At 40.2% G+C, this 26,035-nt stretch overlaps 1 protein-coding gene across 7 annotated transcripts in view; it reads left to right on the forward strand.

Moving 5' to 3' along the window:
* SMYD3 (SET and MYND domain containing 3) overlaps nucleotides 1–26,035 on the forward strand; it is a 799,439-nt gene that overhangs the window by 763,348 nt on the left and 10,056 nt on the right. For 6 of the 7 annotated variants that reach the window (XM_049868604.1, XM_049868606.1, XM_049868605.1 and 3 more), the window contains 2 exons: nucleotides 1,822–1,930; nucleotides 21,254–21,571. In XM_049868604.1, coding sequence (XP_049724561.1) covers nucleotides 1,822–1,930; nucleotides 21,254–21,355 — 211 coding nt within the window. In that variant the 3' untranslated portion in view covers nucleotides 21,356–21,571. Of the gene's footprint in view, nucleotides 1–1,821; nucleotides 1,931–21,253; nucleotides 21,572–26,035 lie in introns of those variants that run through there. The other variant, XR_007515309.1, reaches the window with a different exon arrangement.

Consider the following 26,035-nt stretch of genomic DNA (forward strand, 5'->3'; position numbering starts at 1 on the left):
TCCACACAAGTAGATAATGATATTCATTTTGTAAGGGGTGAGAGGTGAAGCGATTGACCTTGTGGCATACTCAGGATATGAAGTAAAGTCTAAAATCCAGGTGTCTCCTTTGTTTTTTTCTCTTCCCCTCCCCTTTTCAGTTCTTTAAAAGAAGCATGGCCAACCTTCTATTGATTTAAATACCTCTTTTTTTTTTTTTAAAGGCATGAAAGAAAAAAGTTTCTATATCAGATTTCATGGGGCGAACAGTTGAGGTTCAGGGAGAGGGAATGGTTTGCATATATGTGCACACATATCAGGGAATGCACATGCCTTTCCTGGTAAATCTACCTCGTCTCTGTTATACACACACACACACAAACCAGATGCTGTCAAGTCAGTTCCGATTCGTGGCAACCCCAGAGTAGAACTGCTCCATAGGGTTTTTGAGACTGTGACCTTTCAGAAGCAGATCTTCATTCAGGCCTTTATTCCGAGTGCCTCTAGATGGGTTTGAACTACCAGTCTTTTGGTTAGTAGTTGTGTGCATAACCATTTGTACTGCTCAGGGACTCCTGTCTTCTATTACGCGGTAAAGCTTAAAGGTGAGCTCCGTTGAGTTTCTGAATGAAAAACAATTAGAACAGTTCCTGGCACATGGCAAGCCCATATAATGCTGGCTTTTATAATTATCTTATTGATGTCTACAGGCAGCATCTATAGTTTCTGGAGAAGCAACATTTGGAGGGTGTCTTTGATTGTGCTGTTTAACAGCTGGAATTGTACTTCCCAAATCTTTGGGAACCAGTTTAAATCCAATTTCCCTCCTTCAGAAAACCTTCTCAGGTCTAACCATCATCCACTTCTTATTCTTCATAACTCCTTTACCATTTTCTCAGTTCAATTCAACAAACATTGAATTGCATAATTCAACTAGGGCAGGCCTCACTGGGGCACTAACTCATATCCCATCCTGTAATATTTTTTAACTGTTGTATGAGTGTTTGTCTTGTGTCTAACGGGGTTACTGGGCCTTGAGGGAAAAGTACATAACATATACAGTGCGGTATTTCCCCCGCCCCAGGAGCAATGCTACACATACAGCAGGAGCTCGGACAACTCCAAGAATGGGGGCAGGGAGGCCCAAAACCACCCATTTTGTTGACCAGTGGGCCCAAAACATAACCCTAGATCCTTATTCTTTGGTCCACTTCAGTGCCCCATTCTATTCTCTTGTATGTGAAAGAGGTCAAGTATGAGTTGAGTGCCCCCTACCTACAGGACGTCACGGAGCTGTGAGATGATTAAATAAATATACCAATGTCTATAAGAAAGGTTTTTTTTTTTTATAAGAAAGGTTGCCATGATGAACTCTAGAATTGAGATTCAATCAAAGGGCTTTGCAGTTAAAGGAGAGGGGCAGGAGGAGAATCCAGAAATCCTTCATTCATTTACTCAACAAATATATAATAAGGGGCCTTCTGTGCCAGGCCTGTGCTAGGTGCTGGGCTTCACAGAAGAGGATAGGATTAGCACCTGGTCCTCCTCCCCTAATATAAAAACAAGATCCAAATTTTTGCTTCTCTTATCTACTATTTATTGGAGAGCTATGCCAGTCTGTCATTTTTCTAATGCAGAAGGGATTCTGGGGAGTAAGAGACTAATGATGTGCTTATCCCCCTCAGTATTGCCTTCTCTTGGATGGCAGAGCTAATTTCCTTTCACTAGCTCATTAACATTCACAGCCAGGGTTTGCTTTCACTTTCATAGTCTCCTGATGAAATAAATGCTTACTGCAAAGATGAAAGCTACTTACACTGTTTGCTTTTTGGTGTCTTCCAGGATTTTCTACCCAGGAAGCCATCCTGTCAGAGGTGTGCAGGTAATGAAAGTTGGCAAACTGCAGTTACATCAAGGCATGTTTCCCCAAGCAATGAAGAATCTGAGACTGGTGAGTTTCCCAAGATCTTGTATAGTTCTGCCTGGCAACCTTTTCATGGCTGTTGCTGGCCCTCATCTTTGTGATTTTTAGCATACACATGCACAAGGGTGTGTTTAACAACCAGCCCCACTCACCCAAAAAGAGGTCTTGATTTATATAATGTATGTCCATTTCTGTGGTGTGGTTGGTTTCACCAATGTGAAATCAACCAGTTTGCAAAAAATCATAAAAATTTAACAGTCAGCTCCCCTACACTGATACAAACCAGCTTCAAGGCACTACTGTACCTGTAGTCTACTCCATAGTGAACAAGTCACCCTTCTCCCTGCCTATGCACCTGCTGCCCATAGAACACAGTCCAGATTCCTTGCAGGTCAATCAAGACTCTTGACAGTCTTTCTATATATTCTCCTTTGCAGACTCCATATATCCTTCCTCCGTCTCCACACACTCTGTGCAGGCTGTGCCACTCATCATTGCCCAAGCACCCCTGAAGTGCTCACACTTAGATCTTTACAAAGTCAAATGCCCTCCTCACCCTTACCCCTCTCCCAGCTGTACTCTACTGATCCTTTAAGGCTCAGCTCAAATGTCATTTCCTCCTTGTGTTCCCACAACCCTTTACTCACTGTCAGTGGAGCACACACATACACACACATCAGCCCCGCACCCCGGACACTGTGGAGCCCTTGTGTTTGTTGTTATATATCTTTATAACCAGTTCAGTGTCAAGTAAGGTACCTGGAGCTTAGTAAATATCTCTTATTGGAGGAAAGGAGGAGGAGGAGGCAGGTCAATACAATCCTGGCAATAAGTGCTGAGAACCTGAATGGGAGAACTGGGTCAGTGTTGGAATACATTGTTAAAGAGTGGTGTTTATTTTCGCCCTCTCAGTGAGTCTCCTCTGCCCTAGGGGCCCAGGGCTCTCTGCTGTCCTTGACTGCCCTTGGGCCAGCACTTAGTCCTGGCTTTCCACTAAGGCAGAGCTCCCTTCTCACCCAATCCATGGCCTTCCAGAATGAGAGCTCATGTGCTCATCTGGCCCTGATGCTGTGGGCTCTGTGGAGATCCCACACGTGGGGAACACTTGACACTTTATGAAATCCTCTGGGCGACAACGTCCTTTTCTACAGAAGAGCCTCTGTACAGGCATCCAGGGTCCTGCATTGGAGTTGTTCATGGAGGATTCAGGGACTAGCTGATCTCACATGGCAGCTACCTATATTTAGAGGAGAAAAATGACTGATGCCTAAAAAAAATTCTTAAAAATTGCTTTCCCTTAAGGCTAGTTTTTGTTACATGTTAACCATGTTGCCTTTTCCTGATCTCTAATTGAAAATAGCCACTAGTTGAAAGGAAGCACACTGGAGTTTACTGGAGGCACACAACTCTTCCTGCTCTTTTTACCTTGATAGACATCTTTACCCAGACCTACCAGTCTCTTATAGTCACAGGGGGAGCTTTCCCGTTCTGGTCTGTCTGATAATTGTCAGCCAGCCAAATCAGATAGCAAATATTTATTGAGGATCTACTGTCTGAAATTTTGAACAGAAAAATAATATGGAGGAAATTTCCATGTTACGATGTACCCAACCCAGGCTCACCTGCAAGTAGGTGTCTCATAAGTGATCAGGTTAATCCCTTACATTTATATAGGACTGGGAAAGTACTAATTACTGCTTGTACCTGCATGATTTTATCTGGTCCTTATGACAGATGACAGCCATATGAAGTCAGTGGGACAAGCATTTTCATTCCCATTTGAAAATGAAAGGGCTAAGGCTTGGAGACATCCAAGATTCTCCAAAGTCACACTGAGGCAGAGCCAGGTCTAGTTTGTTCAGTTTAATTCAGCACATGTTCACTAAATGCTTCTATTAATCAGAATAAGACCCAGTGTTGTCCTTACAATTTAGTGGAGGAGACAGACCTGTGAACAAGTCATTAAATCCAGGCTAGAATCCAAGGCTCTGTTTGTTCCCTATGGACTGGCTCAGCAAAATAGATGAGGTTTTTCTAGTAGGATTCAGTGTGTAGAAGTCCTTTCAGATCTATCTGGGTTGCTGATGCCAAGTCAGAGGGAAGTGTGGGGGAGAAATCAGAGGAGATTGGGGCCTTTTCTGTTCTTCACGTGAGGCTTTGGCCATTGCATGAAGAAGTCTTGAAGGAAACACCTAATACCCTCAGCTGCAAAGACAAGCCTTTTTGAACCCAGACAGACATGTAGGTATAGCTTTAGGGGATAACATGGGTGGGGCTGGGATAACATGGGTGGGGCTGATGGCGCTAGCCATAGCGGGCCCTTCTAATGAGTCTCTGATTTCCCCTGGTGCCTCCTTCCTTCTCTGTCATCCTCATCTCTTGTGAGGTTTCCTCACCTCCTCCAGGAGGTTTCTTTGATAATCATTTTAGCATCTCCTAATGGGAACCGACTCGACGGCACTGGGTTCTGGGAATCCCAAAGATCAGGTCAACCATCGCCCCTGATAGCCACCAAATGAGAGACATTCTGGGAGCAGCATTGGAATACCTGTGATGAGACCTGAAGTTGTGGCCTTACCCCAAATCTCTTCTTTGACATTAGAAAAAGGTCACTGAATCTCTTGCCAGGTTCTGATTATCCACTAAGGAGCAAAAGTTCATCCTAGGCCGTGTGGTGTAGCAGAAAGAGCATTTAGATTTAGAGCCTGTAGGTTCAAGTTCTTGAGCCCTGGTGGCACAGTGGTCAAGAGCTCGGCAGTTTGAATCTATCAGCCACTCCTTGGAAACCCTGTGGGGCAGTTCTATTCTGTCCTATAGGGTCACTATGAATCGGAATTGACTCGATGGCAATGGGTTTTTTGTTTTAGCTTCCAGTTCCAGTCTCACCACTTACCAATTTTATGACTTGAAAACCAAAAACACCAAACCAGTTGCTGTTGATTCTGACTCATGGCGACCCCTTGTGTTCCAGAGTTGAAAACCCTGCACTCATAGGGTTTTCAGCAAGTCACTTAATCCCTCTGAACATAATTTTCTTACTTTTTAAGTTAGGATAATACCTGCCCCCATAGAGTTGTTTTGAGAATTAAATAAGATAGTGTGAGAGCCAGCTTTACCAAGTCCCAAGCATTTTGAGAATATAAAGGATTATAATTGTTACAGGAATCCTCGTTCTGATCATGCCCCCACTACCCAGTCTCTTTAGCACTTGTGCTTGTAGTTTGGGGTGATATTCTGATCCCTTGAACAAATTATGCAATATACCTGCTCCCCAGGAGTTCCCATCTGTGTTTGTCCCACTTAGAGTGGGAATTCCTCCAGGGACCCTGACTTATGTGCCTGTTGTGCCTCCACCTAACACTGACACACATGCCCCAAATACAGCAGATTCTGTTAAATATGTGTTTGAATGAAGGGATTTTTTTTTTTTTTAATGAATAAAGGACTTTAAAAGCCCCACCCTGGCCCTGTTCTTTCAGCTGTGTATGACTAACAGACCAGATCTTCTCGCAACCTCTGTTGAGTATTTGCTAGCAGAGGGACTGCCTGAACACGTCTATCTCTTTGCGAACTCAGGCGACCTGAGTCTAGAATCAGGTCAGCTTCCTCCTGCAAACAGCACGTCTTCCTGAGCTTCCTCAACACTCAGGGAGCCCAGAGAGGGGAAAGGGAGGACAGATACTCTTTGCCCTTTGAAATGCATGCGCTCTTTAGACTGGCACCCCTGGATATTCTTCTTTCTTGCCCTAGAAACCACTGAAATAAGGGAATGAAATAGCTTGAATCAGGGGTGCAAAGGCTGAGTTTGGAACAAAAATCAAAAAAGCTTCAGGAACAGAATTTGCTACAGATCCAGTTAGACCCCAGCCTCTCCAGGAAAGGAATCCACTTAGCCCAGCTCTAATTTGGTTTAGGTTTCCATCTTCACTGGGCTCGTTGGGAAATTCTTATGATTGCTGCCACAGGACAGTCCTGGGGTCCCTTCACAGCGCTCCCTCCTGCTTTCTCCTATCTTTAATCTACTTTTGTTTCTATTTTTTTCTTGGAAGGATTTTGTTTGCTACTAATTTGACTTCTTGGACCTCAAGGGCAACTGTTCCCATCTGGGCTATCTTTCCAAGGACCCTGTTTATTTTCCATGAGCTCTACGTTTTCCAGTCTCCCTCTTCCTGTCCCCAGAGTTGCTGCTTTGTTAGCAGAAGTCAGATAGTAGAAAGCCAGACATTTTCCTCCTCTAGAGCCATTTTTTAATCCAGATTTAGATTTCTTGCATTACAGTCTTAATTCCCATTTCATTTTGTTGAAGGATTTTACATTTGGGGGACCTTTTTAGCTTTTCTTGGGCCTGAACTTGGAGTGCAGGCCAGGCAGCTTCTGAAGGCAACAAGTCCTGGACTCTGCTCCTCTCAAGAGAGTTATTAGCTACTTTAGCACATCCAGGGGGAGCCCAAAGCCCAATCACACTTGTCTCTGTCTACTCCAGCTTGCACCCTGATTTCCAGCCCATTAAATTGGCTATATTTAGAATGTGCAAATTCTATTATTCTCATTTCTTTATCTATTACAGTGATTCTTAACCTCTTGAGGGTCATGCTCTTTCTTAGTAATCTGATGATAACCACCCACTCACGCATACACATAGCATTTGTATATTTTGTGGGAGAGGGGACGTCAGGGACTTCCTGAAGCCTCGCCATGTACTTTCTAAGTGTCTCTATGTTAAAAAAAAAAAAAAAAAAAAACCTCTAAATGTGTAACAACAAACCTCAACATATGGGCAAGTGGGAGGGCATGTAGAGGTGCTGTGCTCTAATCATCACTAATATCCCTAAAGAGCTGCTTGGAAATCCCTGACTCTTATGTTTATGAATGTCCCTTACTGACCTCCAAATATAGAATAGTAATTTCAGGAATATGTTTCTGAACCAATGATAGAGAAGATAACAAAATGAATGGTGGGTAAAATGCAATCACAGTGATTAAGCCTTATTAAAACAAGTAGGCATTTACCTGCCAAGACATATAAGCCCAATATTAATGAGGAACTGAGTGGGGAACATGGAATTATACCCCCACCAGGCAGTAATCAGGTATCATCCCCATGATCTGCTAGAGTGGTGTCAGAGGAAACCAGGTAAAAGACAAGGTTTAAATAAAATTCAGCCTCAACACAATACCCAAATGTTCAGATTTCAATAAAAAAAATCACTCATCATACCAAGAACCAGGAAGACCTCAAATGAATAAAGGACAATCAATAGATGACAAGAACAAGATAACAGAGATGTTAGAATTACATAACAAAAATTTTAAAGCAGCCATCATAAAAACGCTTTCAGTCCCCCTTTATTGGTAATTACTGTGAATGTAAATTGATTAAATGCACCAATCAACAGAGAGTGGCAGAATGTATATACATATATATTTTAAAAAAGGCCCCATATATATATTGTCCACAAGAGACATGCCTTAGGCACAAAGTCATTAATAAAATCAAAGTGAGAGAATGGAAGAAAACATTTCATGCAAGCAGTAGCCAGCACAGAGCAGGTGCAACAATTTTAATACCAGGCAAAATAGACTTTAAGTCAAAATCTATTGTAAGAGGAAAAGGAAGGGTACTATATAATGAAAAAAGAGACAATTCATCAAGAAGACATAACTATTATAGGTATTTATGCACCTAACGAGCCCCCAAATTTATTAAGCAAACACTGACAGAATTGAAGGAAGAAATAGCCAGCTCTACAATAGTAGTTGGAGTAGTTTGATAATGCGTAGAACAAGTAGAAATAAGATTAATAAAAGAAAAAGAAAACCTAAACAACACTATTAACCAACTACTACACTAACAGACATACATAGAACACTCCATCCAGCAACAGCACAATATATATTCTTCTCCAGGACACAGTGAACATTCTCCAGGATAGACCATATGTTAGGACACAAAGCAAGTCTCAATAAATTTAAAAACAATGTATTTAAAAATAAATACAAAGCATCTTCTCCGATCACAAATGGAATGAAGCTAATAACAAAGGAAACTGGAAAATACACAAATACTTAGAAACTAAATAACACAGTACTGAACAACCACTGGGTAAAAGGCAAAATCAAAAAATACTTGATGTCAAACAAGAATGAAACAACATACCAAAACTTGTGGGATGCAGCAAAAGCAGTACTCAGAGGGAAATTTATAACAATAAACAACTATATTAAAAAATAGCAAAGATCTGAAATCAGTAGCCTAACTCTACAACTTGAAGAATTAAAGAAGAACAAACTAAACCTGAGGCTACCAGAAGAAAGTAAATAAATAAAGATCACAGCAGAAATAGAGAATAGAAAAAACAATAGAATCAATGAAACCATGAGTTTTTTTTTTTTCAAGATCAATAAAATAGATAAACCTTTGGCTAAACTGACAAAAAGAGAAAGAAAATGTAAATATCTAAAATTAGAAATCAAAGTGAGGACATTAAAACTGACCTCATAGAAATAAAAAGGATTCTAAGAGAATAATATGAACACTTATACACCAACAAATTATGTAACTTGGAAAAAATGGACAAATTTATTGAAACACAAACTACCTACATTGACTCAAGAAGAAATAATAGATATCAACAGACCATAACAGGGAAAGAGATTGTATCAGTAATTAAAAACCTTCCACCAAAAAAATAAATAAATAAAGTCCTGGACCAGAAGGCTTCACTGAGGAATTTATAGTAGAAATGAGCCCAATCCTACTTAAACTTTTCCAAAAAAATAGAAGAGGTGGGAACACTTTCAAACTCATTCTATGAGGCAAGCCATTATCTTAATACCAAAGCCAGACAAAGACATCACAAGAAAACTATAGACCATTATCCCTAATGAACATAGGTATGAAAATATTAGCAAACTGAATCCAAAAACATATTAAAAGGATTATACACCATGTCAAGTGGGATTTATCCCAGGAATGCAAGAATGGTTTAACATTAGAAAATTAATCAATGTAATACACCACATTACTAGAATAAGGGGAAAGAATGTAATCATCTGAATCAATGAAAAAAAGACATTTGACAAAATTCAACAGCCTTTCATGATAAAAATGCTCAACAAGATAGGATTAGAAAATGAATTCTTCAATATTATAAAGGGCATTTATCAAAAACTAACAGCTAACATACCCAGTGGGGAAAGACTGAGAGCCTTCTCATTAAAATCAGCAACAAGACAAGGATGCATGCCTGCTCTCACCACTGCTATTCAGTATCATTCTATAAGTCCCAGCCAGAGCAATTAGGGTAGAAAAAAAAAAGTATCCAAATGGGGAAGGGGGAAGTCAATCGATCCCTTTTTGTAGATGACATGATCTTATACATTAAAAAAAAACTTAAAGATTCTACAAGAAAGCTATTATAACTAATAAATAAGTTCAGCAAAGTGGCAGGGTACAAGGTCATCACATAAAAATTAGTTTGGTTTCTGTTGTTGTTAGATGCTGCTGAGTTGGTTCCAGCTCATAGCGACCTTATGAAACATTGCCCGATCCTGAACCATCCTCACAATTGTTGCTGTCTTTGAGCTCGTTGTTGCAGACACTGTATCAATCCATCTTCCTGAGGATCTTCTCCTTTTTCACTAGCCTTCTACTTTACCAAGCATGCTGTCCCCTTCTCCAGTGATTGGTCCTTCCTGATAATATGTCCAAAGTAAGTGAGACAAAGTCTTGCTATCATTGCTTCTAAGGAAAATTCTGGCTGTACTTCCTCCAAGACAGATTCATTCATTCTTCTTGCAGTCCCTGGTATAGTCAATATTCTTCACCAGCACCATAATTCAAATGTGTCAGAGTTCTTTGGTTTTCCTCTTTCACAGTCCAGCTTTTGCATGCATATGAGGCTAGCATATACAAATAGCCAATAAGCACGTGAAAAGATGCTGAATGTCATTAGCCATTAGGGATATGAAAATCAAACCCATATATCAGTCAAGGGCCTGATATGCAATATATATATACACCCACACACATATATAAATCTTCTATAGCCTAACAACAAAAAGACAAGCAATCCAATCAAAAAATGTGCAAATGACTTGAACAGTTCACCAAAGAAGATATTCAAATGACTAACCAGCATATGGAAGGATGCTCAACATCATTAACCATTAAGGAGATGCAAATCAAATCACAATGAAGTATCACCTCATCCCCATTATAATTACAATGATTTTTTAAAAAAAAAAAGGAAAACAACAGGTGTTGGTGAGGTTGTGGAGAAACTGAAACCTTTGTCCATTGCTGTGGGAATGTAAAATGGTGTAGCTCTAGTGGAAAACACTTTGGCAGTTCCTCACAAAGTTGAACATAGAATTACTTTATGACCCAGCAATCCCAAACTAGATATATATCCAGAAGAAGTGAAAGCAGGAATGCAAACTAAAACCTGCACACAGCACTTTTCATAAGAGCCAAAAAAGGCGGAAACAACCAAAATGTCCATCAACATATAAATGGATAAATGAAATGGGGTATATACATACAATGGCATATTATGCAGCCATAAAGAGAAATGAATTTCCGATGCATACCATGACATGGTGTACCTTGAAAACACATTATGCTGAGCAAAATCGCTCAGTCACAAAAGGACATAACTGTGTGATATCATTTATATGAAAGAAATAGCTATATAGAATGCAAGGATGACTAATGGTTACCAGGAGTGGGAGAAAAGGGGAAAATGGGAGTTTTTTGTTTGACGGGCATTGAGTTTAATGTTAATGGTGGTGGAATATTTTGGAAAAGGATAGCAATAATGGTGGCACAACATGAAAAATGTAATCAATGTCATTAAACTGTAAATGTGAATGTTGTGTTGGCAGATGTTTTGGTGTGTATATTTTCAGCACAGTAAAAAAAGAGGAAAAAATATACATATAAAACAACAATAACGAAAATGCTTCAACAAGCTATTATGAACACACTGAAAATAAAAAAATAGGAAATCTTGGCAAAGAAACAGAAGATACAAAAAAGAAACCTATGAAAATTCCAGAATTGAGGGATACGATAACCAAAATAAACAGAATGGAACTTAATAACAGAATGGAGGGGACATAGGAATTAGTGAAGTTGAAGCTAGAACAACAGAAATTACCCAATCTGAAAATAGAGCAAAAACATTGAAAAAAAGTAAACAGTGCCTCAGGGATCTGTGGGAGCAATAACCAAAGACTAATATTTGTGTCACTGAAGTCCCAGGAGGATAGGATAAAGAGATGGGGGTGGAAAAATTGCTTGAAGTAATAATGGCTGAAAGCTTCCCAAATTTGGCAAAAGACATAATCCTACAGATTCAAGAAGCTTAGCAAACCACGAACAGGATAAACCCAAAGAAATCCACATTGTAGTCAAACTTCTGGAAACTAAAGACAAAATAAAAGCAGCAAGAGAAAAATGCCACCTTACCAATGAGGGAAGAACAGTTTAAATGACAGTGGTTTTCTCATCAGAAACCACGGAGGCCGGAAGAAAGTGGTACAAGATTTTTCAAGTACTAAAAGAAAAGAAATATTAACTCAGAAACCTATATTCAAAAACATCCTTCAGTCCATGAAGGGGAAATCAAAACATTCTCAGATGAAGGAAAACTAAGAATTTGTCGCCAACAGATCTACCCTAAACAGAAAGGAAATGATAAAAGAAGGACTCTTGGAACACCAGAAGGAAGAGAGAACATGGAAGCAGAAATAGGGGTATATAAAATACTTTCCTTCTCCTCTTGAGGTTTCAAAATTATGTTTAATGATTGACGCAAAAATTACAACACTGTTGTGCTCCTAAATGCATATAGAGGAGATATTGAAGACAATTATATAAATGGGGGAGGACAAAGGATGTAAAGGGTGATAAGACGTCTACACTTCATTTGATCTAGTAAAGTGGTGATATAATATATATGCATAATTATCAGTCTACTGGTAATACCTAGAGCAACCACGAAAAATGCACCACAGAATGCTAAAAGTAAAACCAAAAAAATTCAAGTAACTTAACAGAAAGAAGGAAAAAGAAAACAGAATAAAAACAGAGAAAGCAAACAAGAAATAAAATGGACTTAAGCCCTAATATATTATTACATTAAATGTAAATGGTCTAAATATACCACCTAAAAGACAGATATTGGCAGAGTAGATTAAAAAACATGACCTAAGTATAAGAAATTCACTTCAAATGTAATGGTATATAGACCAGCTGGAAGAAAAAGGACAGAAAAATGTATATCATGCAAAAATGATTAATCAAAAAAAAGCATGTATGGCTATACTGATATCAGATAAAGTACACTTCAGAGCAGTGAAAATTACTAGAGACAAAGACATTATATAACGATAAATTGGTCAGTCTAGCAAGAAGACACAGTAATCTAAATGTGTATTTACCAAACAACACAGCTACAAAACATGTGAAGCAAAACCTGATAGAAGTGAAAAGAAAAACAGATAAGTCTACATGTACAGTTAGGAATATCAAGACACCTTCCTCAATATATGATAGAGTAATTAGAAAATCAACAAGGAAATAGAAGAGCTTAACAATACCATCAACCAACAGGATCTAATGGATATTCACAGTACCTTCTACCTAACAGTAGCAGAATACACATCAGTGGTTGCTCCAGATATTACAATATATAGTAATGTCCCCACAGAACATCTATTAAGATAGAGCATATATATATATATATATCTTGAGCCATAAAACAAACCTCTACAAATTTAAAAAATTGCAACCATACAAAGTATATTCTCTAATCACTACAGAACAAAAGTAGAAATCAAGAACAGAAAGATAACAGGAAAATCTCCAATCACTGGAAAACAGACAACCAATTTACTTGTAATTAAAATATACATAGAATTGAATGAAAATGAGAATACAACACACTACAATTTCTAGGACACAGCAAAGTTAGTTCTGAGAGGGAAATTTATAGCACTAAATACAAACATTCAAAGAGGGAAAATCTCAAATTAATGATCTAACCTCCCACTTCTAAGAACCTAGAAAAAGTGCAAAATAAGCCTAAAGCGAGCAGAAGAAAGGAAATAATAAAGAGCACAAATCAGTGAAGTAGAAAACAATAGAGAAAATTGATGAAACAAAGAGATGACTGTTTAAAAAGATCAGTGAAACTGGCAAACCTCTATCAAGTCTAAGAAGAAAAGAAGACACAAAGTACCAATATCAGGAATGAGACAGAAGCTATCGCTACAGACACTGCAGACATCGAAGGATAATGAGGGGATACTACAAACAACACGATACACATATATTTGACAACTTATACGAAACGGATTGATTCTTCACCCAATATCAAATAGATGATTTGAATAACTCAATAACTATTAAGGAAATTTAAGTAGTAGTTTTAAAACTCCTCAAAAAGAAAACTCCAGGTTTAGATGGTTTCATTGGTGAATTCTACCAAAAGTTTAAAGGAGAATTAACATCAGTTCTATACAATGTCTTACAGAAAATAAAAGAGGAGGGAACACATCCCAATTAATTTTATGAAACTAGTATTATCCAGATAGCAAAACCAAGCAAAAACAAGAAAAAAAATTTTACAAATGAATATCCCTTACGAATATAGATGCAAAAAAACCCATAATATTTGCAAATAGTATTTAGCAACATATAAAAAGAATTATATATACCATGACAGACGGGGATTATTCCAGGGATGCAAGTCTGGTTCAGTGTTCAAAAATCAATTGTTGTCATCCATCATACTATTAACAGGCTAAAGGAGCAAATCCATATGATTACATCAATTGATACAGAAAAAGCATTTGACAGAATTCATGATGAAAGCTTAGAAAAATAGGAATAGAGGAGAACCTTCCTCAACTTGATAAAGAGCATCTACAAAACACTTACAGCTAACACTATACTTAATGGTGAAAAGACTGAATATTTTTCCCCTAAGCTCAGGAACCAAGGAAAGGATGTCCACTCTCAACACTCCTTCAGCATAATACTGGAAATTCTAGCCAGTGCAATGAGGCAAAAAAAGAAAATAAAAGACATATAGATTGGAAAAAGTCGAGCTGCCCCTATTGGCAGATTACATCATTGTTTATGTACAAAATCTCAAAGAATCTATCAAAAAACTTCTAGAACTAATAAATGAATTCGGCAAGGTTGCAGGATACAAAATCAACATACAAAAAAAACTATTTCTGCATGTTAGCAATGAACATGTGGATGCCAAAATTAAAAATATAATACCACTTGCAATAGCTTTAAAAAAATGAAACATTTAGATATCATCTAACAAAACCTGTACAGGACTTATATGCTGAGATTATAAACAGTCATGAAAGAAATCAAAAGTTCTGAATAAATGCAGAAATATACCATGTTCATGAGAGACTCAATATAATAAAGATGTCAGTTCTTCCCAAATTGATACACAGGCTTGTCAAAACCTCAGCAAGATTTTTGTAGCTATGGACAAGATTAGAACATTTTTTTAAAAAGAATAAAGAGAGAGCATTCTATTCAATAATAAAACCTACTCTATGCAGCTGCAGTAATCAAGACAGCATGGTGTTGGAGGAGAGATACATAGATCAGTGGAACTGAATAGAGAACCCAGAAATAGAACACACAAATATAACCAACCGATTTCTGTAAAGGTAATTCAGTGGCAGAAGAATAGCAGTTTCAACAATTGTGCTGCAGCAATTAGACATTCATAGGCAAGAAAATGAACCTCACCTTTATACCTTATCAAAAAGTAACTCATAATGGATCATGGCCCTAAATGTAAAACTAAAAACTTTAAGGAAAACGTAGGAGAAAATCTTTGACATCGTATTGCTAGGTAAAGAGGTCTTAGACTTGACACTGAAAGCATGGTCCATAAAAGGAACGTGATGAACTGGACTTTATCAAAACTCTGCAAAAGACCCTGTTAAGAGGATGAAAGAGATGCTACAGAAGGGAGAAAATATTTGCAAACCATATAAAGAGCTCTCAAAAAATAGTAAAGAAACAAACAGCCCAATTAGAAAATGGGCAAAAAACATGAGGGGACATTTTACCAAAGAGTATATACAGTTGGCCGATAAGCACATGAAAAGATATTTAACATCATTAGCCATTCAGGAAATGCATATTAAAATAACAACAAGATACTACCACACAATTATCAAAATAGGTAAAAATAAAAAATAGTGAAACACCAAACGCTTGTCAGGATGAGAAGAAACCAAACCACTCATAGATTGCTTATGGACATGCAAAATGGTACAGCCATTCTGGAAAACAGTTTGGCAGTTTCTTAAAAAATTAAACACACAGCTACCATACAACCTAGCAAGTGCAGTCCTGGGAATTTATCCCAGAAAAATAAAAACTTATGTCCTTACAAAAACCTTTATGCAAATATTTATAGCAGCTTTATTACTGGAAACGACCCAGATGTTCTCTTAACAGATATTGCTTCAACATCTATATCCTGGAATACCACTCAGCAATAAAAAGGAACGAGCTTGATATAAGCAACAACCTGGGTAAATCTCCAGGGAATTATGTCGAGTGAAAAAGCCCCATCCCAAAGGTTGCATACTGTATGATCCCATTTCTATAACCCTTTGAAATCAAAGGCAAAACTACTGAAATGGAGGACAGATTGGTGGTTGTGCTGTTGTACTATGGCTATGTGAGATGTTAACATTGGGGGGAACTGGGTAAAGGCTACAGGATCTCTCTGTGTTATTTCTTATACTGCATGTGAATCTTCAATTATCTCAAAATAAAAGAGTTTAATAAAGTAAAAGCGTGGGAAAGATATACTAACAATAATAAAAAAGATGGAAGGGATATATTAAAATCAGACAAAGATTTCTGAGCATAGACTATCACCAGGGATAAGGAAGGTCATTTTGTAATGATCAAGTGGTCAATCCTAAATGTGTATACATCTAGTAACAGAGCTTCAAAATGAATAAAGCAAAAACTGATAGAACTGCAAAGAGAAATAGATAAATCCATAGTTATAGTCAACAATTTCAATACCCCTTTCTCAACAATTGGTAGAAGAGACAGAAAATCAGCAAGGATATAGAAGACTTGAACAACACTACCAACCAATGTATAGACCTCTCTACCCAACCACAGATTACACATTCTTTTCAAGTAAAAACAGACATTTGCCAAGGCAGATCCCACAATGGGCCATAAAGCAAGTCTCAGAAAATGTGAAAGAATTCACGTCATTCAAAATAAATTCTCTGACCACAGTGGAATTAAACTAGAAATTAGTAACACAAATACCTGGAAACAAAACCAAAGCCTACAGCTCCGAGCTCTGTCTGGCATGGTGTTTTGTACAACACACTGGGACTAGAAATTATCTAGTCCCATCTCCTCATTATCCATTTGGGGAAACCGAGGTTCACAGAGGAGTCATGACTTCTTCGGAGTCTCTCTGGGACTGGATAAGTAGCTTTCTTCTGGGAATAGCTGCTACCGCTGGAAGGAGCAGAGCTGAGCTCTCCTCATCTGTTAAGGCCTCCCGAGCTTCCCTGGAGCCCACTGGTCCCTCCCTCCTCTGAGCACCCTAGGACTTTGCATCTTCTGTAACCACAGGCTGCCTTGTTGTAGTGATCTGCTAGCTACATTTCTGTCTCCCTGACTGTGCCAGAGCTCCCTTCGTGGCAAGGACCATGTCTTCTTCACTACAGCCCCTCAGGAAATAGTTAATGAGTGAATAAATGGTTTGCTTTAAAAAAAAAAAAAAAAAACCACCACCACCACCACCACCACACACACACAGAATTTTGCCTCCCAGGAATACAGATCCTTCCAGCCTGTCCTGCGCTCTGAGAGTTACATCCAGGAATGGAGTGGCACAGGGTCAGCAGTGGGGCTGCTGAGCTCAGGCACCTCATCAAAGTATCTGGAGTTTTCTGCAGGTCTGCAGCTGCTTCACGTGTTGCAGCTCTTGCTTGTTGCATTTCTTATGCTGGATACCCCAGACCACTACCCTCTCCCAGTTATTTCAACTCCTCTTTCATCCTGAGGTGGGCAGAATTAAAAAAAAAAAAAAAAAACTTCTATTTTTCCCTGTTGTAATCCCAGAGGTTCTTATCAAGCATGCATTTTTGCCCTTGGATTTTATATCCATATTTAAATCATGCTGGGGGAAGCCATTTACTGGATTCCTCAGGCTCATGGTAGACAGCATATGAGATCCTTGATAAGCTTAATATTTTTGCATTAAAAATATGAAAGCTATATTGTTTCCAAAGTTAAATCATAATTTGATTTAATTCACTTTAATATGTGACCATAACTCTAAAATCACTTTAAATATAAAAATCTGTGATGAGATTGAAATCAGTTCTGGGGACCCTTTCATTATTCCTGCATGAACCACGTGCCTGCCATGTGGCAGACACTCTATGCTGCCATTTCGGGGATGACATTTAGCGTCTACACTCGGGCACAGCACCCCCTTGGAGGCTTCAAATGAGTCCTCTGTGAAAGATTCCTTGCAGGCTCTTTTTAAATGCTCCCATTAAAAAGTAAAATTTAATGGAAAGAGATAAGCTTTTCCCAATACAAGCCTACTCCGATTTTATATTTCCTTAATCTGTTTTACATGCTGCCGCAGGAAATTAAACCAAAATTGTCTCCTCTGACGTGTGTGTGTGGGCAGTTGGGAGGGGCTGCGAGAAGGGAGACAGAGTGCTACAGAAAACAGTTGCTCTGCTTTGTCAGAGATTTACTGTAACTTTATTTTAGGGGGGAAAAAGGCCTCCTCCTCTTTCTATTGGGCGGAAGGGTTACGGCTGCCATGGAGATCAAGCCTGGGCTGGGGACCACACAGGGCTCTCTCCTGCATCTCCGGGAACTTGTTGCCCCAGCTCACCTGTGACATCCGGGGCCCAGGACTGGGTATCCCACCATAAGACCTAAGTTTCAGCTTCCTGTACACCCATTATGTCACATCAGACACACAAACACAATCACTGACATGGCGGGGGGACACCCCTTGCCATTAAGTGGATTCCGACTCACGGTGATCCCACGTGTTTCAGAACAGAATGCACTCCATAAGGTTTTCAATGGCTATCACCTTATGGAAGTAGATCCTAGGGCCTTTCTTCTGAGACTGGGTGGATTGAAACTGTCAACCTTTCAGTTAGTGGCTGAGCACAAACCATTTGTGGCCCCAGGGTGCATATTTGGCCCAATACTGAATCTTCCTTCTTTCTCTCCTTTTCTCTTCTACCCCTCCCATAGCTCAGAAAAAATTATGTTTATTTGTTATTAATCATATCTATCTATTTTTAAAGGAGCCCTGATGGCATAGCGGTTAAAGTGCTTGGCTGCTAACTGAAAAATAGACGGTTCAAAACCAGCAGCAGCTTGGCGGGAGAAAGATGTGGCAATCTGCCTCCATAAAGATTTACAGCCTAGGAAACCCTATGGGGCAGTTCTACTCTGTCTTACAGGGTCACTATGAATTGGAATCGATTTGATGGCAATGGGTTTAGTTTTTGGTTTATATTTTTATCTTCTGGACAAATGATGTGGGGTTTTTTTTGTTTTTAGTTTTTATTTATTTATTTTTTGGTCAGTCTCTTCAAATCAGTCCTCTGCCCCCAGCTATACCCATTTCCTCACTGCCTATAGCCACCCTTGTGGGCAAGATTCTCTAATCTTAGTACGTCAAATCCTACACACATACACCTAGAGGTTGCCCCTGTCACCATCTTTCCTTCTTCAACACGTAAGAGAACTCAGGACATGGCCAGCAGCATTTTGACTAGGATGTCTCCTGTGATTCAAATCACGGGGAAGCAGAAATCATTCTCCATGTGAGGAACCTGGAGAAAGATAGACAGGAGGACAAAAAGAAGCTGGTCTGTGAGCGCTCCCGGAGGAGCCGGCCCAGGCCAGTTACAGAAGGTGTCTGTAACCTCGCAGGTCAGGCCTGGGCTTTCCCTGGACTAACTATGTGTTAATGGGCAGTAGAGGGCTGTTTTACTTTCCACAAAGAGCTCTTCAGTAAGCGCTTCTGGCCGATTCATCTTCCGTTGCCAGATCACAAGCAAGTCTGCCCCTCTGACGAGTAGAAGGGAAGAGAACATCTAAGACTGCCTTCAGATAAGAGGATGCATCATGAAGGACATGCAGCATCTCTCTGAGCCCAGATACACCCTCTCTTTCCAGTTCTGCTCTCGTGCAATCTCTGTCTCAGACCTTCGCATGTCCAGAACAATGGAGGATCCAGGGCAATGCAGGGAAATGAGAATAAAACCGAAGGATTTGCTCCTGAATGGTCGCAAACATTCACTTTTAATTTTCTGCCCAAAGGAATCTCACAGGGCTTGGCTGCCTGCAAGGGGCAGGGGTGGCTGATCCCAACTCCTCCCCTGGAGTCCCAAACACCCCTTACCCCGAGATTCGCTTGCCGATAACCGTGCTTCCAGGGCAGACCCACCAGCCACAGACAGGAGTTCATAAGACACGAATTCCCGCCACCCAAGCTGCTGCCCAGCTCTAAAATCTCTACAGCTTTACGGATGCTCACACCCACGACTCCCCCTCTAAGAATTTATCTTAACGCAAATATTCAGCAAAGGCAGAAAGTGACATGCTAGAAGATCTATATTACATCATAACAAAAAAGTGGAAGTGATCAAAATTTCCAAGAGTAGTTTAGTAAATACAACCAAAACCCTTTGCCATTGAGTGTTTTCCAACTCCTAGCAACCCCACGTGTGTCAGAGTAGAGCTGTGCTCCATAGGTTTTCAATGGCTAGTATTTTGGAAGTAGATCACTAGGCCTTTCTTCTGAGGTGCCTGTGGGTAGACTTGAACCTCCAACCTTTCAGTTAGCAGCTGAGTGCATCAACCATGTGTACCATCTAGAGACTCCAGTTTAGTAAATAAAGAGTATATAAGCATGGTGGAATTAATTCTATGACCAAATGCTAATTAATCTGGCTATACATGAACACTGAGTCATGAATAAATAGTTGCTGTTATTTGATGAGTGCTTACTGGAGCCTAGGCCTCACTCCCAGAGAGTAGGTCTCAACTGAATGGTGTGGGGTCTGGGCATTGGTGCTTCTCTTGAAGCTTCCCAGTTGATACTAATGTGCAGCCAGGGCCAAGCAGCACCATACTTACTGGGTGCTAGACAGGTTGCTGGGTGCTGACAGGCATTTTATACCATCTTTACATGTCTCCTGAGGACACATGCACACTGAACACAACAGATCTGGTGCTCCATCAATAACCCCCTCCCCCAGGATGATGCTGTTTATCTCTATTTACTGCAAAATTATTTTTAGGATGTTGTGGTTATTTGTTGCTGCAATGATAAACCATCCCAAAGCCTAGTAAACAACAACCATTTTATTATGTGCACAGATTCTGTGATTCAGAATTCCAGGACAGCACCATCGTGATGCCTTCCTTGCCTCTCTTCCACAATGGGGTTTCAGCTGGGAAAACTAGAATCCAGCTGTCTTCTGACTTGGGGCTAGAATTATCTGGAGATTTCTTTACACACATATCTGGTGCCTGAGCTAGGATGACTTAACAGATAGGCTTAGCTAAGACTATGGACCAGAACCCCACACGTGGACTCTCCGTGTAGCCTGGACTTCCTCACAGCATGGAGGCTTATGGTTCCAGGAAGAAATGCACTAGTAAACCAGACACGGCTGTGTGGCCTTTCGGACCTAACCCTGGAAGTCAATAGCATCACTTCCACGGTACTCTCCTTTTGAAGTAGTCACAAGCTCACCCAGATTCAGACATACTTTAGTGATAAAACTGGACACAGGGAGTGAAGGAGGGGATTGTAAAATGCTAAAGCTATGCCATATGATACTAATCGAATACAAAAATATACGTACATGATTATCACACTGCATGTAGATGAGAAGTGAATGCAGCATGGAAAAATGAACATTTTTGAGATGGTACAACATGCTATTTCATAAGACCATGTAAACTTAATAACTTCAACAACTCTTGTTAAACCTCTGTAACTACCCAAGCCTATATGCTAACATCCCTGCAGACCATTGCTGGTCACTGGGCCCCAGCATGACTCCAGTACTTAGTGAGACTGCTTTCAAAAACCACGTTCTGAAATCACTCCAAATCTGGCTCAGAGAACCACAGAGCTGGGGGCCTGATTAGAGACCTGTGGGGTTCACCAGGCCATTAGCATCACAGTGAAAAGATGGGGAGCAGGCAGGGGCCCATCGACCTTGGGATCTAATCTGTTTTCTTTCCTTTCCATTTAGGCTTTTGATATTATGAGAGTGACACATGGCAGAGAGCACAGCCTGATAGAAGATTTGATTCGTCTCTTAGAAGAATGTGACGCCAACATCAGAGCACCCTAGGGAGTCCAGTGAGGGGGCAAGTCAGCTTTCCTTTGTGCTGCATGCCTTCTAAGGGCACACGTGTCATACTTCGTTTGCTGTGTGAGCCTCCCCTACCGGAAATGCCATTCTGCATCTGTGGAGGTACCTAAAGGCAGACACATGGTTTTCGAACCACAAGAATCATTAGTTGTAGGGAAGCACAATTATAATAAATACAAAGAAAAAAAAGATTGAAAATGCTATCTGATAACTGTTTGGTTATTCATTAGCGATTTTTAACATTTAAGATCTCAATGTTCTAGTAAAAATGTCTATTCTACCAAAAGCCATCTATACATACAATGCACTTCCGATCCAAATTCCAATGTCATTTTTTAATGTGATAGAGAAACAAATCACCAACTTCATATGGAAGGGAAAGAAGCCTCGGATAAGAAAAGCGTTACTGAAAAAGAAGAAGAAAGTGGGAGACCTCACTCTACCTGATTTCAGAACCTGTTATATAGCCACCGTAGTCAAAACAGCCTGGTACTGGTACAACAACAGACACATAGACCAATGGAACAGAATTGAGAACCCAGATATAAATCCATCCACATATGAGCAGCTGATATTTGACAAAGGCCCAGTGTCAGTTAATTGGGGAAAAGATAGTCTTTTTAACAAATGGTGCTGGCATAACTGGATATCCATTTGCAAAAAAATGAAACAGGACCCATACCTCACACCATGCACAAAAACTAACTCCAAGTGGATCAAAGACCTAAACATAAAAACTAAAACGATAAAGATCATGGAAGAAAAAATAGGGACAACCCTAGGAGCCCTAATACAAGGCATAAACAGAATACAAAACATTACCAAAAATGATGAAGAGAAACCAGGTAACTGGGAGCTCCTAAAAATCAAACACCTATGCTCATCTAAAGACTTCACCAAAAGAGTAAAAAGACCACCTACAGACTGGGAAAGAATTTTCAGCTATGACATCTCCGACCAGCGCCTGATCTCTAAAATCTATATGATTCTGTCAAAACTCAACCACAAAAAGACAAACAACCCAATCAAGAAGTGGGCAAAGGATATGAACACACACTTCACTAAAGAAGATATTCAGGCAGCTAACAGATACATGAGAAAATGCTCTCGATCATTAGCCATTAGAGAAATGCAAATTAAAACTACGATGAGATTCCATCTCACTCCAACAAGGCTGGCATTAATCCAAAAAACACAAAATAATAAATGTTGGAGAGGCTGCAGAGAGATTGGAACTCTTATACACTGCTGGTGGGAATGTAAAATGGTACAACCACTTTGGAAATCTATCTGGCATTATCTTAAACAGTTAGAAATAGAACTACCATACAACCCAGAAATCCCACTCCTAGGAATATACCCTAGAGAAATAAGAGCCTTCACACGAACAGATATATGCACACCCATGTTTATTGCAGCTCGGTTTACAATAGCAAAAAGCTGGAAGCAACCAAGGTGTCCATCAACAGATGAATGGTTAAATAAATTGTGGTATATTCACACAATGGAATACTACGCATCGATAAAGAACAGTGACGAATCTGTGAAACATTTCATAACATGGAGGAACCTGGAAGGCATTATGCTGAGCGAAATTAGTCAGAGGCAAAAGGACAAATATTGTATAAGACCACTATTATAAGATCTTGAGAAATAGCATAAACTGAGAAGAACACATTCTTTTGTGGGTACGAGGGGGGGAGGGAGGGAGGGTGGGAAAGGGTTTTTTACTGATTAATTAGTAGATAAGAGCTGCTTTAGGTGAAGAGAAGGGCAATACTCAATACATGGAAGGTCAGCTCAACTGGACCAAAAGCAAAGAAGTTTCTGGAATAAACTGAATGCTTCAAAGGTCAGCGGAGCAAGGGTGGGGGTTTGGGGACCATGGTTTAAGGGGACTTCTAAGTCAATTGGCATAATAAATTCTATTATGAAAACATTCTGCATCCCACTTTGAAATGTGGCATCTGGGGTCTTAAATGCTAACAAGTGGCCATCTAGGATGCATCAATTGGTCTCAACCCACCGGGATCAAAGGAGAATGAAGAACACCAAGGTCACAGGATATCTAAGAGCCCAAGAGACAGAAAGGGCCACATGAACCAGAGACCTACATCATCCTGAGACCAGAAGAACTAGTTGGCCACAACCGATGACTGCCGTGACAGGGAGCACAACAGAGGACCCCTGAGGGAGCAGGAGATCAGTGGGATGCAGACCCCAAATTCTCACAAAAAGACCATACTTAATGGTCTGACTGAGACTAGAGGAATCCCAGCGGTCATGGTCCCCAAACCTTCTGTTGGCCCAGGACAGGAACCATCCCCGAAGACAACTCATCAGACATGAAAGGGACTGGACAGTGGGTAGGAGATGCTGATGAAGAGTGAGCCATTTATATCAGGTGGACACTTGAGACTGTGCTGGCATCTCCTGTCTGGAGGGGGAATGGGAGGATAGAGAGAGTTGGAAGCTGGCAAAATTGTCACGAAAGGAGAGACTGGAAGGGCTGACTCATTAGGGAGAGAGCAAGTGGGAGTATGGAGTAAGGTGTATATAAACTTATATGTGACAGTCTGACTTGATTTGTAAACGTTCACTTGAAGCTCAAGAAAAGTTAATAAAAAAAAAGATCTCAATGTTCAAGACAGAAAATCCTATTAAAAGCATGATAGTATAATTTATAACTTTCTCTTTAGATATAAGAAAAAAATTTTTTTTTTTTAGATATATGTAGGGATAATTTGGTAAAAATCACATTTGCTTCCAAGCAAACCTTACTGTCCATTTTGGCAAGAAGCAGGATTTTCACTTTGCTTGCTATTTGTGGGAAATGATGTGTGTGTTCATTATTCACCTCCAAATACATCTCCAACACGGGTCTTACCCCAAATCCTAGGAAGAGGTCATTGAAGATGTTATTAGGATTATTGTTGTTAGCTGTCGTTAAGTTGGCTCTGACTCATGACGACCCCACGTACAACAGAACGAAACATCTTCACAATAGCTGCTATGCTTGAGTCCACTGTGTGTTCCGAGTGCCTCCCAACATAGGGGCTCATTTCCAGCACTGGATCAGACAATGTTCAGCGGTGACTCAGAGGATTTTCATTGGCTGACTTTCTGAAACAGATCGCCAGAGGCCTTTCTTCCCAGTCTGTCTTAGTCTGGCAACTCCACTGAAACCTGTCTACCATGGGTGACCCTGCCCGTATTTAGATTACCTGTGGCATAGTTTCCAGCATCATAGCAACATGCAAACCCCCAGAGTTCCACAAACTGACAAATGGGTGCTGGTAGAATAGGATAGGAAGCCTTAAAACAAACAAAAAAAGTTTTTCAAATGTCTTATAGCTCTTTGTGTAAATCTTTCATTATAACCCTTCGTGTATGTCATCCTTTTCCATTCCTAAATTTTTTTTTCCTGAAATTTCCCAAGCCTATGGTTCAACTATGAGAATACGCACAGTACACAGCTCTGTTATCCTGCAGTCAGCAGGGTTCTAGTATCCCAGCTCAGATTAGGCTTGCTTTCTTTTCCTCTTTACTATTTTCCAATATTGTAGTGTGCTTTTCCACCTTTGTGCTTTAGGCAAATACAGAAAACCTTTTCTTTTCCTCTGCCAAAAAGCAGTAGACTGTATGACTCCGTGACCCTGGGAGCAGCGTATACCCTCCTGCACAGACTTTGGTTGTAACCAAGGCCCTTGGAGTCCTCGAGCCGAAAGGTTCCTGGAGAGCACCCAGGCATCCTCCTCATTTTACAGCTAAGGAAATAGGGACAGGGAGTGATGACAGAGTCCAGGGAGCAACTGTGTCCCCTTACTCCTTTTGGGAGCCCTGCCCCCACCCCTTGCAGGGTGGCAAGTCCTCCGACCAACAGGGTTGCACTGTGGCAGCGGGCACCATCAGAACGACACACAGATGTCTGATTGAGCCCAAAGGAGCCAACCTTCTCTTGCAGCAGAGAAAACTGGAGAATGGAGACTACTTGTTTTTGAAAACACGGTAATCACTCTGATCCTTGAACATGCACTGTATCCTGCAGGCTGATGAGTTCTGCAGACTTTTCATTGACTTCCCTTAGCTTGAGCAACATCTATCAAGTATCAAGCACAACCTGAAGCACACAGACTCTCTAGTAATCACAACTGCACAGCAGGTAGGTATTATGAAGCCCACCTTATAAGTGAGAAAACTGAGGCTTGGGGTATCAGGTCAAGTGCTCTGGAATCCCTCCTGATTCACTAAGTGACCTTTGAGAAACGGGCTTGAGCTCAGTGTTTTTGAGAGACAAGTTCTATCCAATTCAACAAATGTGTATCGAATAGCGGTGGTTGTTGTGTGCTATCAAGTCAATTCTGATTCATAGCAACCCAATGTGACAGAGTAGAGCTGCCCCATAGGGTTTCCCAGGCTGTAATCTTTACAGGAACAGATTGTCAGGTCTTTTCTCCCGCAGAGTAGCCAGTCGGTTCAAACCACCGACACTTCGGTTAGTAGCCGAGCACTTAACCATTGTGCCATGAGGCCTCCTTATATTGAATGATTACTATGCTTTTATGAAAAGTATATACAGAGTGAATAAGACACACTCCCTGTCAGAATGAACACTCTCTAGTACAGTATGTTAGCTTGTCATTCCATAACAAAAATACC

The sequence above is a fragment of the Elephas maximus genome, chromosome 24 (genome assembly GCF_024166365.1).
Source record: "Elephas maximus indicus isolate mEleMax1 chromosome 24, mEleMax1 primary haplotype, whole genome shotgun sequence".
Lineage (NCBI taxonomy): Eukaryota > Metazoa > Chordata > Mammalia > Proboscidea > Elephantidae > Elephas > Elephas maximus.